This window comes from Drosophila santomea, chromosome 3R (genome assembly GCF_016746245.2).
Source record: "Drosophila santomea strain STO CAGO 1482 chromosome 3R, Prin_Dsan_1.1, whole genome shotgun sequence".
In the NCBI taxonomy this organism is placed as follows: domain Eukaryota; kingdom Metazoa; phylum Arthropoda; class Insecta; order Diptera; family Drosophilidae; genus Drosophila; species Drosophila santomea.
In genome coordinates this window covers 15,191,422-15,207,022 of record NC_053019.2, presented here as the reverse complement: position 1 = coordinate 15,207,022, position 15,601 = coordinate 15,191,422, and the positions used below count along the sequence as shown (strand labels likewise).

General features: G+C 46.3%; 1 protein-coding gene across 2 annotated transcripts; it reads right to left on the bottom strand.

The window, feature by feature from the left end:
- Positions 1-1,304: 1,304 nt before the first annotated feature.
- LOC120452217 (broad-complex core protein isoforms 1/2/3/4/5) lies at positions 1,305-13,740 on the bottom strand. Of its 2 annotated transcripts, none has more exons than XM_039636343.1 (5): positions 13,674-13,740; positions 4,531-4,624; positions 3,335-4,469; positions 3,047-3,256; positions 1,305-2,750 (listed from the first exon to the last, which is right to left on the bottom strand). In XM_039636343.1, the coding sequence occupies exons 1-5, from the start codon at positions 13,738-13,740 to the stop codon at positions 1,347-1,349; spliced, it is 2,910 nt and encodes a 969-aa protein (XP_039492277.1). In that variant the 3' UTR covers positions 1,305-1,346. The 2 variants fall into 2 exon arrangements, with proteins under 2 accessions (XP_039492277.1, XP_039492278.1); XM_039636344.1 differs by having other exon boundaries at positions 1,305-2,747.
- Between the last annotated feature and the right edge of the window lie 1,861 nt (positions 13,741-15,601).

Below are 15,601 nucleotides of genomic sequence, written 5' to 3'. Positions count from 1 at the left end.
ACATGATCCCAGATATAAATATCATTTGCTACTTTCTTTGAATATATATATATGTTTCTCATTAAGTTCAACTATTAGGTATTCTAATAAGTTAAGTTAACTTTGTTTCGTAAAGTATAGAATTTAATTTGAACCATGCTAAAATTGTAGCAATTTTCAACAGCCAACTAACTTACTTTTGCAATATGCCAATTGAAGTTTCCAACGAAAGTGACGATTTTGAATGTGTTGGGTTCTTTATTCATTCATTAATTCATTTACAATAAAAAAATGTTCAACAGCAAAAACATTACACAAGCTTTGTTTTTAATGTAAAGGAGCTGAATAAATATTGTACGAGTTACACTGTGCCTTGCTAATTCTGGTTGTCCCAAAAGTCGTGCGTATATATCTTTGTGGGATCTTGGGGTCTTGGGGCTGGGTTCCAGGCACATGGGCATGTACATACAACAATTAACAAGATCCGGAACCACTTCTGGGTGAAAGTTGAGCGCCGAGCTGAATACGATCGCATGTAACCGAGTTATCTGAGTGCTCATTGAGAAGGTCTGGCAAGTTAAAACTAAAAACGAGATACATATATTGTTCCTTTCTTTCTGATCCTTTGCAGATGACGGCCCGTTCCAGTGGTACATAAGTACAGTGGTACCTGGTCAGATGGTCGGGGCCGAGTCGTCGTTACTATACTCGTCGGTATATGGGGCAATGTATGTATAGTATGTATGGGGGGGAGGTGTTCATATGCATGCGTGATTGGTGTTGAGATACATTCGTGGTACGATATGTGTGTGTGTGTGTGTATAAATAATGTAAGAGCTGAATATCGAAGTCGAAAGTGCGGCTGGGGGGCGTATTATTCTACAACATACTGCTCTACACATACATTATTAAACGATATCAATATGTTTAATATGTTTAACATGGGCTTAATTCGTATTGCAACAGGGCCAATTTCCAAAGTGCTAATATTAAGTTTGTAATTCGTTCGGTAATCAGCGATCTGATACCATACGATACGATACGATACGATACGATAAGATACGATACGATACGATACAATACGATACGTTAATGATTCGTGAGTCTTAGCTGCTAGGGATTCTAAATGGTGTGCTGGGCGAATGCTAGGCCTACCAAACTAACCAATGTTCATGTGGGGTCAGGTCATTACAATTACATTAACGATATTAAGTGGTATAATAAATAACTATAATTAGCAAACACAGAGTCGGCCGCTCAGATGCCGCTCCATGCTGGGTTTTAATCAAATGCATAATTGTCTGTCTGGGGGGCAGTAGTGGGCTGTTCCACCACCACCCACCCACTTCTCGATCCAGGGGGATCGATTACTCCGCATTCTTGATCTCGCTGAGGCTGCGACAGGCTTCCCGTTCCCGCTCCCTTTCGCGCTCCCGCTCGCGCTGCTCCTCCTCCAGCTTGAGCACCTTGCTCTTGAGTCCGCACAGGATCTCCGCCGTGGCTATGTTCTTGATGGTGCTCAGGTCCAGGTGCTGGCTGTGATTGTTGTTGTTGTTGTCGTCGCTAGTGCAGTTGTTCCCGCCGTGATCGGCCTCCTGATCCTGCTGATCCTGATCGGTGTGCTCCTGCTCCATGCTCCTATTGATCGCACTCAGCAGCCTGTGCTTGCCCAGCGCCAGTGCTATCCCATTGTTGTTGTCGCCTCCCGGCTTGCTGTTGTTGTTGTTCGAGTCCGTTTCCATGTCCAATCCGCGGTTGTTGTTGTTGTCGTCGTACTTGCGATCATATCCTGCTCCAGCCATCTCGTCGTCGTGTCCGTTGTTGTTGTTAAGGTTCTCCGCCGGCGGCAGTTCCGTCTCCACTTCCCGCTTGATCAGCTGAATGTCGGGCGTGGGAGTCGCGCATGTGGGCGTGGACTCCCTGTTCCTGCTGCCTCCGTTGGCATTGGGTATCTGGACCAGATTCAGTGCCTCCTCGTCGTTGTCGTTGTTGCAGTTGCTCGATTGCGGACTGCTGCTGCTGTGGTTGTTGCTCTGGTTCTGATTTTGATTTTGATTCTGGTTGTTGTTGTTGTTGTTGGTCAGATGATGACTCTCCACCAGGCGGATCTTGAAGTTGTTGTTGTGCGTGGAAGGTGGCGGCGTCTGTGGCACAATGGTCGTAATGATGGGCTCCATAATGTTGTCCGTGGCGTGGCTGTGATTGTTGTTCAAGGCGTCGTCATGCTGCTCGGCACTCGGATAGCGATCCCGCTCCATCTCCTTCAGCCGCTTCTCGCCACCCAGCTCCGTGTTGTAGTGCATCAGGATCTTGCGCTTGGCCAGATACTTGTGCTGCTTGCGCGCCGAGTCCAGCATCTTCTTGCTGTTCGCCTGCAGGATGGCAAAGGAGTTGCTCTCCGCCTCCGTCAGGTTGAGGCTACCGTTGCTGCCGCCCAGGTGGTTGTAGTTGTTGCTGCTGCTGTTGTTGTTGTTGTTCCTGTTGAGATTCTTTATGAAGTTCTCGGCCAGCGTGGCCTTCGACTTGATGTGCTCCCGGAAGCCGGCGTAGTTGGGATTGCCGGAACCGCCGCTGGAGAGGGGCGTGGGGCAGCGGTTGGGTCCATTGAGCGAGGGCGACGGCGAGGACTGCTGCGGGGGCGGTACTCCTCCATAGCCGGCGGCATGTCCGCTGGTGATGTTCACGCTGTGCGTTCCGCGCTCGTAACGGCACTCGGTGCCGTCGCTCTCGTGCGGCGAGCTGATGTCGCTGGCATCGCTGTCCAGGTTCTTCTGCAAGTGAAAGCGAGAGGTTGCACTTAGAGAAAAACTCGTATCACACTAAGCAATAACTTTAGATTTAAATTTGAGCTGCGGAATGCATTTTCAGAAGCACTCAAGCACTCTTATCAAAAATGAAAAGCTGCTAACTTTGAACAGCACATTTCTAAGAAGGATATCTACATCTTTGACTTTTTTTTAGTAGTATTATTGGACGTCATCTATGTATTTTTGGCTATTTTCTTATCTACACTCTATGTCTTACGGAGTCCACCTAACATCGGTGATTCAACCTATAGAAAACCCACCTCTGTGTGCAGCCCCTTGATTTTCATGGCCTCGGCGACCTTCAGGAAAACGGGCAGATCCTCGTACTTGACGTTCACCTGGCCACTGTACATGAAGTCCAGCAGGCCGGCCATGTGACTGGCCTCCACGTCGGCCATCAGCAGGATGGGGTGACTCGATGGGTTCTCCAGGAAGATCTGCTGGAAGTAGGGACTGCAGACGGACAGGACCTGCAACGAGAAGGACCAAACAAAAAGAGGGTGCGATGCATGAGTACGGGAGTTCCTGGCGCTGAGCCGCTAGTTTACCAGTTTGTGGGCCTTAAAAATCTTGCCGCCGGCTGCGATGGTGACGTCCACCATCTTCTCGTCCTTCTGCAGGGAGTGGAAGCCGCGGCACATGTTCCCATGGAAGTTGTTCCACGACAACAGGTACTGGTCGATGGTGTTGGGATCGGCGTAGGATTGCTGCTGCTTGTGCGACGGCTGCTGCTGCTGGTGGAGCTGCTGCTGGGCGGCCTGGTGCTGGGTGGCCGTGATGTGGATCTGCTGCGCCGTGGTGGGTGGCGTACTGGGGCGCGGTGTGTGCGGCTGGTGGGGATGAGCGAGTTGGTGGTGCTGTTGCTGCTGCTGCTGCAACTGCTGTTGGTGCTGCTGCTGTTGCTGTTGCAGCTGTTGCTGCAGCTGATGCTGCTGCAGCATGTGCTGTTGCTGCTGCTGCAGCGCATGCTGCAAAGCCGGTGGCGTCGAGGAGGACGACAAACGGTGTGGATGCGGCGACAGCGCCTGCTGGTGGCCCAGGAATCGCTGCTGCTGCTGGGCCTGGTGGTGTTGCTGCTGCTGCTGCTGGTGATGCTGCTGTTGCTGCTGCTGCTGCTGGCGTGCGTGCTGCTTGATCTTGACCATGTTCTCCTGCTGCTCCTGTTCCCGCTGGCGCATTAGCTCTTGCTTGATCTTGTACTGCTGCATGGAGAGGTCGTCGACGCTCTTGGACAGCTTGGCCATCTCGCTGTTGCTATTGAACTTGCTGTTCGAGAGCATGGGCTTCAGCTCGAATTTGTAGTCACCGACGCCTCCGCTGGCAGCGGCAGCCAACTTCCGCTCGGCGGCCAGGGCGGCACGCTCCTTCTGCCGCCGGATGAGCTCATCGATGTCCATGTAGGCACCGCTGGTGGCCGCCGCAATGGCCGAGGCGATGATTGGATCATCCTCGAAGACGCTGTCGTCGAGGGTCTCCTTGAGCGTCTTGGTGGACGAGAAGAGACGCAGTGAGGGATCGTTCACCTGGTCGCTGAAGTACACGTCCATCAGGGTGAAGAAGGGCCATTCGCGTCGCTTTGGCTCCTCGGACATCTTGATGGCCTTGTACTCCTGCAGCAGATTGTTCCACTTCTTGATGATCTTCGACAGCGGCAGCGGCACATTAAGTTCCCGTTCCACCACGCTGAGGATTGGAAGTCAAGTTTAAATAGGAGTTATGCAATGGGGAATTACTGATCACTTACGCCCAGGCATATTTGGAGGCATTTCGCTTGCCAGTGAACAAAGGCGACAGTTCCGCCCGCAATCTGATCAATGATTTGACTTTTTCCGCCTCCCCTGCAAATAAGAAATGGCAACCATACAAATCAGTTACAGTTCGCAAGAATGGCTGGTAGTTAGGCACTGCGCAAAATGGGGAGATAAATCGAGGGGCATTGATCTGGCTGGCGGCCACTTTCCACCTGCCAAATGCATTTCAAGTTTAAGCCGCACTCCATCGATAAAGACCTCTGGCCATAACGGCGGCCGAAGTGGCGAATTATAGAAAACTGCACCGGGTTTCAATGAACCCGAATGTCGGCAGTCGGACTGGCAGTCGGAATCGGATAATCACTGCAATCATCTGGCAGCGGATCGGCATCGATGCCTGCTCGGCCATTTGCAGCTCTGAGCCTTGTGGTTAATTGCTATAACGAATCTAGTAACTTTTACCCGCTGAAACCGCGTACCAGAGCCCAAAATCGAAACTGCATCTCCAGCTGGAGCCAAAACCGAGGTAGCAGCTCTGGGCTTCTACACAGAAAGAAATTCGCATCGAATTGAAGTAGCCATAAGATTCATAACCCATGAAACCCATTCAATATTGGCATATATTCTTCTGGCTATACATATGTAAGGTGTGCTGATATTATCATGGATCATATATCATAGTTTAATAGCTTTTTTTCGCTCAGTGCGAGCATTCCCATCCCCGTTTCCAGTTGCAGATGCGCAGGTCCGTCAAGTGATCGCCGAAATGGAGGAATGGCTGCCTCTGCCCGGTTACATGGCATCAAGTATCAAGTATACGCCACGTACAACGGCACTGTATACGTATGTATGTACATATATATGTATATACATATGTACGACGTTGTCCATAATGACTGAAAACTATTCAACGTTGAAGAATTCATTAGCAGATTTCACTTTCGCTCATGACGACGCCGTTCGCGTTCGCGTTTGCGTTTGCTTATTTCTCTTAGCCGTCTTTCTTTATTTATTTACCGTAATTTCTACTCGCTCACTTTTCCCGATGGCCAAGTCTTCGGGCCAAGTTTTCGTCTTTCGGCGCTTGACTTCGGCTGCGGTCGATTTCTTGTCTTGTGGCTCTCAATGCGGCAAGAAGTCGCACAAGCGCCGCTTTTCAGCCTTGCCTGGGTTTTCCAACTGTTTTTCCTCGGAGAGAAAATTGTTTGCCGATGCAGCGAGGCGAGCATTCGAAGCCGGATCTAGGAAAAAGCTCAAGCGGCAATCGCTTTGATTTGGCTGGGAACAACTTGGGAAAAGTTTGGTCACTGCATTCTGCAGACTACACCGAAAGAAAATCAAGCTACCATGTAATTTAGTTTCCTTGAAGAAACATTTATGATCAAACTCAACTACTCGAATTGAATAAAACACTAATATTTATGTGAATGTCTTAGGCTTGCCATAAAATATTTATGATCAAATTCCATCTCTCAATTACTTTCAAGTGTAATCATGATTTTACTGGATTTTCCGCTGACTCGTCGGCCAGAATGCCCGATGCACTGGAGTACTTTCTAATTTTGGCTCGCCGGGGGTTTGCCTTTGTGAAACTCTATTACTCACTGGCCTGCTCTATGTCAAGGTAAGGGGTATTAGATCGACATCAGTTCGCCGATGGTTGAGCAATTCCCAAGCCCCCATTCGATTCGTTTAATGGTTTGCCAGCAGCAGCACTATAACCTAGCCCAACCCAAAAGAGCGCTCGTTAAGAAATCTCCGCGTCAGATTCAAAAAATCACAAAAAAACAAAAAAAAATACGAAACACAAATAAAGCACGAAAATCGCTGGCCAGCCAAATAAGTAAACATAACAAGCTGAAGACTGAGCAAAATTCGCAGGCAGCGCCAGCTTGCAAAACAACCTCAACCTTCTGCGTTGCTCTACGCGCTTGATCGTGACACGCTGAAGTTCCACGCTCCCCTTTCGCAGATACAGATACATTCGCATATATATATATCTATATCTTTATATATATGTACTGGTATATGCAGGGGCACGAGGGGTTAAGGGGCAGAAGACTGACGACTGAAGACAGCTCTGGCTCACACAAAAGTTTCACTTTCTTCGCAACAAGTTTAATGCGTGTGGCTCTGAGCGTATGTATGTGTGTGTGTGTGTGCTCGTAAGTGCTCGGGTGCTTGAGTGTGTTGGTTTTGGCCACTTTATGGGGCCTCTCGCTTCTTTCGGTTTCTACTTTCCGTTTGCGCCCTTTTATGTAACCCAAATCCTCGAATGCTGATGATGCTGATGCTGTGGTGGTCGCTTCTGCGCTTCTTGCGCAGACAGTATAACTCGCTTGCCAAAGGGGCGAAGAAACCGCGTTTACCGTTAGTTTCTCTTTTGGCCTATATTTCGGAGTCGAGTGGAGTGGAGTCAGTCTTCAGTCTTTAGTCTTCGAGCCAAAGCCAGCACTTCTCGCCCGATGACGATTCTTTATCTGCCTCTCTCCATCACTATCACTGAGTTGGCTTCTCTACGTGCTTCACTTCCGTTTGGAGCACTTTCGTGGGCCGAGAACCGGTTCTTGGCTCGGAAATGCAGGCCCATCGCTGCTACACGGCGAGAATAGGATTTTAATGGGTCTGCAGCTCTTGAGCATTAGTATTTATGATCTAACAGCTATGGAGGTTATTTTCTCTGTTTCTTGTTGCGAAAAGAAGGTGATTTACTAAGAACCTGGCCATATGCAGATAAGTATCTCTATAGAGCAGATTATTTCGTTAGAACAGAAATGGATGAGCATTTCTTTCTGTGCACGCTTTGTATGGTACTGGGTTATTTTCTTTTCTTTCATTTCAGCTCGGTGATCTTAATGATTCGTTCTTTGATTTTTGGGCATGTTTGGGTGTCCAATCACGTTGCCTTTATAATTGGCTGCTACTTCGAATTCGAATGTTATTTTTATTGCCACGGACTATGGCTACTTAGAATGGCTGAAAGTGTTCAGTGTTTAGTGTTCAGTGTTCAGTTTATAGCGTTGTTCGATGGATAGTTGGTGGTAGGTAAGCTTCTTTTGGCCGGTTCCATTGTGCTGAGCCGCGTTCGTTTCGTTTCGCTTGCTTTCTTTTTGCCACGCTTATTTGGCTTCCTGCACTTTTCTTTTTCTTTCACCAACAGGCAGATATTGGAAGGCTATGGCAAGTTTTCTTCTTGCTTAATTCTTTGTTTGTTTGATTAAACGTGGAATTGTTAGCCGTGACGCTTCGTTTTTTCTCCATTTTCTTCTTGTTAGACTGTTAGACTCAGCGTGTCCACCGTCCACCGAACAGCATTTCTTCGCTTTCAGTCTCCTCTTTGCGTGAGAATTTCTAATTGGGTCAGGATTTGTGTACGTCTTTCTTTCTTTTCTTTTTCTTTTTCTAGTTCGTTTTTTGTTCAATCCAACTGCAAGCGGGAATTAATGAAGCATTTGACGTGCCCTACTCCCGATAACCGAACACTGAAAGTGATAGGCAGATCGCCGAGGCCGGAGAATGGAACTGGATTGGATTAATGGTATGGCACTACACGCCAGATTGGGCAGCGATAAGGTCTGTGGTGCGACGTTGATTGATGGAAGCTGGATTGACAGAGTTCGATTCTTAATACCTGCGGATTCCCTCCAATTTACGATTTACAATTCCAATTCCAATTGCCTAGGATGGTCAATAGATGGCGTTCCAATTCAGCTGGATTTGGAATTTCAAAGTAATGCCCCTTGCTGCAGCAGCAAATGAAGAATTAAAACAGAAACCTGCAGAAATCAGTGAAGCTACACTTCTATGCCCACTTTGCAAAGTTCACCGTGAACTTCAAATAGTATTTCGCTGCCATTCGCTGGCAAAAATGCATTCAACTTGATGGCGATGCCCAAACGAATGCAAGAATTCGTATGGGCCACAGCTTGGGCAAAAGCCACGGAAACCAGACTCCCAATTCGAAACCGATTGCATTGAAATTGTAGCCGACCGTCATCATGTGGCTTTCCATCAGATGCTGTTTCAGTTCGCCGTTCAGTTCAGTTTTCTACTGCCGCTGCTTTTCTTTCGGTGTTTTCTCCGCACGCCAGGGACCAGCGGCTATAATGCGCATACGCCCCGTGTGCCAGGCAGTTGCGGCTGCACTTACCATGTAAGTCATCGACCAAGATGCAGTTTTGGCTTTGGCTTTTAGCTGCAACTGCAACTGCAGCTTCAGCTTCAGCTTCAGCCAACGGCTAGTGGCATTTAATTCTTGGCTTTTACTTTCTCCCAAATGATGCACAAATGAGTCTGGAGATAGCAGTAACCAACGGGCGAACGGTAAAAGAAACACTCTTGTTTGTTATGATTTTTCCAGCGAAAACCTAGAAGAAGAAAGTCAAAGCCAAACAAAGACCACTGACGTTCGTATGTGTGTGTCTTTATGCAGTTGCTAATAGGCTGGATGGATGGAAAGATGGATAAATGGATGGATGGTTGGATGGAAAAGCGGGAAAGCCTCGGATGATATAAACCAAAACTGACAGAGTCGTGGAACCAAAGCAACAAGGCAACTTGTTGCGGGGAATTTTCTATCTTTCGCCAGCGGGCTTTTCTCTTTGTGCTTTCTGCTTTTCCATTTTGCAGTTGAATGTACGCTAACCAACTGTGGAAATTCCGCACTACATATAATCATGACCAGCAACGTCATCATCTTCATCATCATCATCATCACGGGCATTACGATCATCATGGCAATTATCATTATCCTCGACATCGTCAGAAGTAATTTAGGAAAAATATTTTTCATGCGCCTTCTTTGTGCATTTCTCTGCGCCGCTGCTTTGGGAAAATTTTGTTTAACTTTTCATGTACTCGTACTCGTGCATACATGTGTATTTGTATGCAGCTTGGTCTTTACTTTGCCTGATTTTCCAGCTGCAGAAGCCGAAATTCGTTGTAATCTCATTGTTTGCGAGAAGGTTTATGAACTTTTACAAAAGATTTCTGCTCTCCGCCTCCTCCAATTGCACTGTTTGTCATGCACTTGGAGTGCTGCACAATTTCTAGCTCCCCTTGCGCTTTTTTCGAAAGTGCAACACGGCGGATGAGCGATTTCTGGCCGGGGCTAAATGCAAACATTTACCATTTGCATGCTTGCGTTTTCTAAGCAATTACCGCCCGTGTGATTTAACGCCTTGCTAATGAGTATGGGCATTATTTGAAAGCGAGACGCAATGCACAGACAGCGGAGAAATGTGTCACCGAGAAAATCACTTTTGGTTTCATCAGCACGCCGCATTAATATTCTTATCGAGGCTGGCCAATCGCTGCGAACAGATATAGCCACCTGATTTCGGTGCGTTCGCACGATTCGCTGGCTTAGCTCGACTTAACTTGGCTCAGCTCAGCACACTCACATACTTACAGTCTTACAGTCTTTCAGTCTTACGAAAACTTTCACTTTGCGCTGTCAGAAGCGGCAGCAGCATAAAGAAAAAGGAAAAAACTGACAAAAAAAAAACTGAAAAAAAGAAAAAACGCCGTAAACCTAAAGCTCTAATGTTAATGTAAATAGCGGTAAGAGCCAACATACACACACACACCTACATGAGCGGTAGTAGATACAGATATAGACGCATACGCATACGCATGGCATTACGTGCTGTCGATACATCGGGGCAGATATTGAAACAATGCTTCAAAGCGAGTGCCAAAAAAAAACCCGAAAAAACCGAAAAATATTCAAACAACAAATCATTTATTAAAGCCATTGTTGATGTTGGCGAACCTCAAGATGTCTTGTCCGCCAGCCAAGAAAATAAAAATCATATTAAATTGCGGCATCTTACATAAAAACTTAACCTTCCCCACACGCTAGCCAAAATGTTTTTTTTATATGATTTATTTTTGCTATTCGCCGTTTCTGATCATTTCAGCGCCCTCACCTGCAATTATCCACTCGAAATGAGATGACTTGTGGTTGTGTGTGGTGCATTAGTAGCGCCTCGAATTTAGTTCGTTAACTTTCTATCGAGCGCCCAAGACAGCCCACCTAATGTTGGGAAACTATTACTCATCAGCACTGATTGGACGTCTCAGCATCTTCACTTTCTGGGTCACTTCTTCTTCATTCCCAACACCTATTATTCAATTCCAGCCGCAGAGCGAAAAAAAAACGCAGAGGAGTCCCAAATTGAAGCGATCGGACCTAAAGTGAAAGTTCTAATAAACCATTAAGCAGTGCCAATACCAGGTAAGCCATAGAGGGCGCCACTGTTGCGGTAGTCCAGCGGAGTGAGCAAAAGAAAGGTAAGATTACTGCGATACTGTAGTACGATGAATGGAGGATGTAAAAATAAAATGAGGCATTTCTTTCTCTGCCGTTTTCTGTGGTCTTCGCCACCAGTCTTCTCAGTTCGTGCGAAATACAAATGGTTCATTTATGTTTCTTTACATTTTGGCGAACAATAATGTCTGCGGCGAACGCGATTCTATCATGGGTAATTTCGAATTAATTGCAACTCCAGTGGAGAAATGTATCTACGTTTTTCGTTTTTTTGTTTTACACATTTCCCCCATCGATCACTGAGTTTGTGCTTACGAGCCCCTGGGCAGTTACGTTGTTTTTATATTTCGGTTGCTAGGCCAAGAGTCTTTTCCCCGGATTGCATAAAGGCATTTCGAATGGCCACATCTGCCTCCAGCTATTGAAATTCAAATGGTCGCACATCTGAAGCATTTCCCGACTTTCAGCCGCACTTCTACCTTTTTACCAACTTTTGCTCGCACGTCGGATGGCCAATTAAACGGCGGCAGCCGAAAAAGCACTAACCCACAAAGCTGGCATTATAAAAGAATTAATAAGCAATTGCATAACGATGGCTACGTGTCGAAGTAGGAAGTTGCCTGAAGAGCGCTGCAAATGTGAGGAATTCACGCAAGTTCCAGTGTAGAAAGCACCAGTATCTAACTTTATTACTAAGGCACTAAGGCCACTCTGCATTTTCACTTTCATTGCAAGTAGAAGTGCTTAGTGGTCAGTGGCTAATGGCAATGGTCAGATACGATCTGATGCTACCACCGATGGTATCTGTGACTTTCCTCTAACTTCCAGACAAATGACCAGATTCAAGATGGCAGATTGCATAATGTCCATACGAAACGAAAATAGAAAACAGAAACACCAATCGCAGAAATAAAACTAAAGAAATGGATGGATGGATGTGTGTATTGGCGGTGGGGTGATATACAAATATTTTGTAGCGGTTTATCATCTAACGGCATTATTGGGCAACCTCCACTCCAATCCAATTTCAATTCCACTCCAACACTCCAGTACTACAACACAACAACAATCCAACACTCTGCTCGCCAACGCCAGCATTTAAACTATTTTCTTGTTATGTACTTCAGCAGTGTTTTGGTGTGTTTTGGCATCGATTATTTGGCCAACAGAAAATCCGATGCGTCATTCGCGATAATTGCGCGTGCCAGGGAGTCAGACATACAAAATATTTATGAAACTAACTACTGCTCATAAATTGGTGTAGAGAGCACATCCAAATCGAAATTGAAATCAAAATCGAAATCTAGTTGGCCCTAGAGCAGAAGCAGAAGTAAGCAAAACACAAATATTACGTATACGTTCGAGAGAGATCCACACGCTTCGCGCAGGAACTGTTGCAATCTGGGGACCCAACGATGGGACATTGAACTCGAAACGAACGCGAACCTGCCCAGCCGAGTTTGTAAACAAACTGGGCTTATGTAATCGCTTAATTATAATGGAAATGAAAATGCGAAAACGGCAGCCAGAAACTGTGCTTTTTGTTTGCTGGGAATGGTAATGGTAGATGGTAGATGGTAATGGTAAAGTGGTAAAATGGTAATGGTAAAAGGTAAATGAAGGCTGCGCTCGTAGGGATATGCATTTCTGGTTTTGCGCTCAAATCCATTTGCATGGCAATGAAATGTGCCAGAAAGTGGGTCAGCTTATGACAGGACTCAAAGCCAACGAACAACATTCACCCACAGAGAGAAAAATCTAACACGAAATACGTATAATAAGTAAAAATGTGATAGTTGCCAAAATATACATATGTTAAATATATTTTTTTAAAGAAGACATTTAATAAAAAATATTACATATGCTGTGTATAACTAATATTAAAAAAATATAAATTTAGTAATTTTTGCAGTAAGTATTTCTTTCAGAGATTTGCCTGAGAAACGAACACTACTGACAGCGGGGAGAAATTACTGAATGGCTGAAAGGAAACATAAATTCTGTACCCGAAAAGGGATCTTTCTTTCTTTTTATCCATTGTGGCTGTAGAAGCGGCAGCGACGTCGACAGAGGCAGCGACGGCTACTGCGACGGCGAAAGAAAAACGAAGCAACGAAGCAACAACTTTCACCTATTAATATTCGTGTCGTAGCAGCGGCAGAAGCGAGCTGCCAAAGCCAAAGCCAAAGCTAAAGCTGAAGCTGAAACTGAAGCTGAAGCTAAAGCCAGGCCAAAAGACCGAGACCGAGGCAGAAGCCAGAGATACAGATACAGATACATCGCCAGCCAAAGATACAGATACTGCAGAAGCAGAAGCAACAAACAGCTAGTCACTGCCGACGTTCAACGACGGCAGCACATCGCATATAGCATCGCATACAGCATCGCATACAGCATCGCATGTAGCAGATCGCACAGTGCTGGGCGACTTGAAACTCCAAGCCCCAAACTCCAACTCCCAGCTCCCAACTCCAAACTGGCTGAAACTCCAGCCAGTTGGGTCCCCTTGCTGGGGGAAACTTTCTATAAAAAAGCAGCTTTTGCTTTTTGTTTTGAAAATTTCTTTCTTGCTGCGCAGGTTGCCCGAGTGCACCGCTCGATCGTTTCGTTTGTTTGTTTGTTGCTTTCGCCTGGCATTCTGCACTCCAATGGGACACCCAGACTCGAACGGATCTGAAACGCCGTTTGTGGGGGCGCTTGCATGTGTGACTCCTCTAATTGGTAGAACTAGTTTAGAAGAGTTGCATGTATAGTTTCTCACTATAGCATAGTGACGCAGTGCAGACAAACTTTCAAGCCCCAAAATAGAGTTAGTAGTTAGTAACTACTGCTGGTTAGTAGCTAGCCAAGTTCAAGGCTACTTACAACAATATCTGGTCGAGTATTGACAATTCGCATTGACTGTGGGTGTCATAATCTCGTTGGCAGCCATATCCAAATCCAACTGTTTGATGATAATAGCGCTGTGTGCTAGGTGTACTCCAATCCCGCTTGGTATCCTTGAGCTGATCGGCAACTTTCCGTAATCCAATTTGCACACAGAAATATGTGTATCTATTTTTTTGATAGTTTCTCTTCTCGAAGCTTATTTGGTTGGCTAGTAGGTCCCGGTTTTCATTGTAGCATATCAATATTTGTCATTCAAGTGGCACTCACGCACCGAAACACCGAAAATTCACTTTCACTTTTGCGTTTTGATATGCAGAGAACACAAGGCAGTTAATAAATACGGATTCGTGGTCTTCGAATCGAAATCGGAGAGGGGGAGTGAAATTTAAGATTGCAAAGCCACAGAGTCAAAAGAGGACAACATTTTGATTGCACTTGGGCAGCATGATGCTGTTGCTATTCCACACTATTCATATGATCTTGTTTCTTCTTCTCTACTATACGATTTTCTTATACGATTTTCTTGCTGTGAAGTTTCTGCGCAGGCGCGACTTTCTACGAGCTGGACGAGCTGGCGATTCTTGCGCGCCGAACGGTGGAACGTAACGTCTGCCTCGAAACGCGGTAGACGTCTGTGCGGCAGCGCGCAGTGAAACCAGCGCTTATCCTCAAAGATCGCTAAGAAATTTCATGCCATTCCATTTCGTTTCTCAGCGGCAGCGACGCTTTCGCTTGCCGCACTCACACACTCACACACCTGCACACTCACACACTCGCAAGGTGGAAGCTCTGCCGTTGGTTCTTCGGCTCAGCAATGCTTTTACCATTTCTTTCTCTCACGTATACTTACTTACATGCATATGTATACACGTTCGAGCGCGCACTCACACAGCAAGTTTGGTTCTTCGTTGAAGTCTTTTGTTTTGGTCCGCGGTTTGTTTGCCATGTGCTCTGAGTAAGAGTTTCGCCTTGGGAGCCCACTCTCGCACACCAATGCGCCGGAATGGTTAATCATTTACAGCTTACCATCGTTTCGATTCCAGTGCGTTCCCCAGCCGCTTTTATAACTTTAACTTTCATCGCTGCCTTCTAAGACCAGCTTTTCCCGCATGCCCCTGTGTTCCCTGTGTTCCCAGTGCTGCTCGGTGCTTGCCAAGCGCTGAAAATTACAACTTTCGTCTATTTTTGTCAAGATTTTTTTTTTTTTTATAATTATATAATTTAAGCGTTTTTTCTTCTTGTCGCACATTTTGGGCCCCCGTTTCGCTGGCAATCTGATTCCGCTCGCTTTTCCATTGTTGCTGCCGTTTTTACTTTTCTTTGCATAAACCGCACGGCTAATTACGCACAAGGAGAGTGAAACTCCATTAGATTCTTAATTATAGTTTAATTGCCACCGGATAGATAATGTGGAGAGCAGCACCCAGCGAGCCGGGCAGAAATTAACTTGAATCATCTCGCCAGTTGCAGTTGCAGTGGGCTGCAGTTGCAGTGGGCTGCATTTGGAAATCTTTCACCGCCTGCATTTCTCATTGTTGCTGGCGGTGCTAGTACGAGTACTGGTACTGGTAGTGGTACTTGTACTGGGACTGGGACTGCTGCTCGTACTGCTCTTTCTACTGGTCTACCCATGCGCAGTGAGCGTTGCAAAGCTCTGTCTTCAGCAGGCTCCATTTGGAGTGGGTTTGCTGGGATCTGGGATCTTGGGTGCTTTTCGGGTGGTGGGGCTGGTGTGGGGGCTCTCTGCACTTACAGTTGTTTCTTTTGTCTTACACTCGGATGCGCGATGCTGCCCTGCTGGTTGTAGTTGTAGTTGTAGAAAACTTTCTAATGTAGAAGATGTCTGCAGCACTTCCCCTGGCCATTGTACTTGCCTTGAATTGCCCCTCTGCCGCCGGCACAGT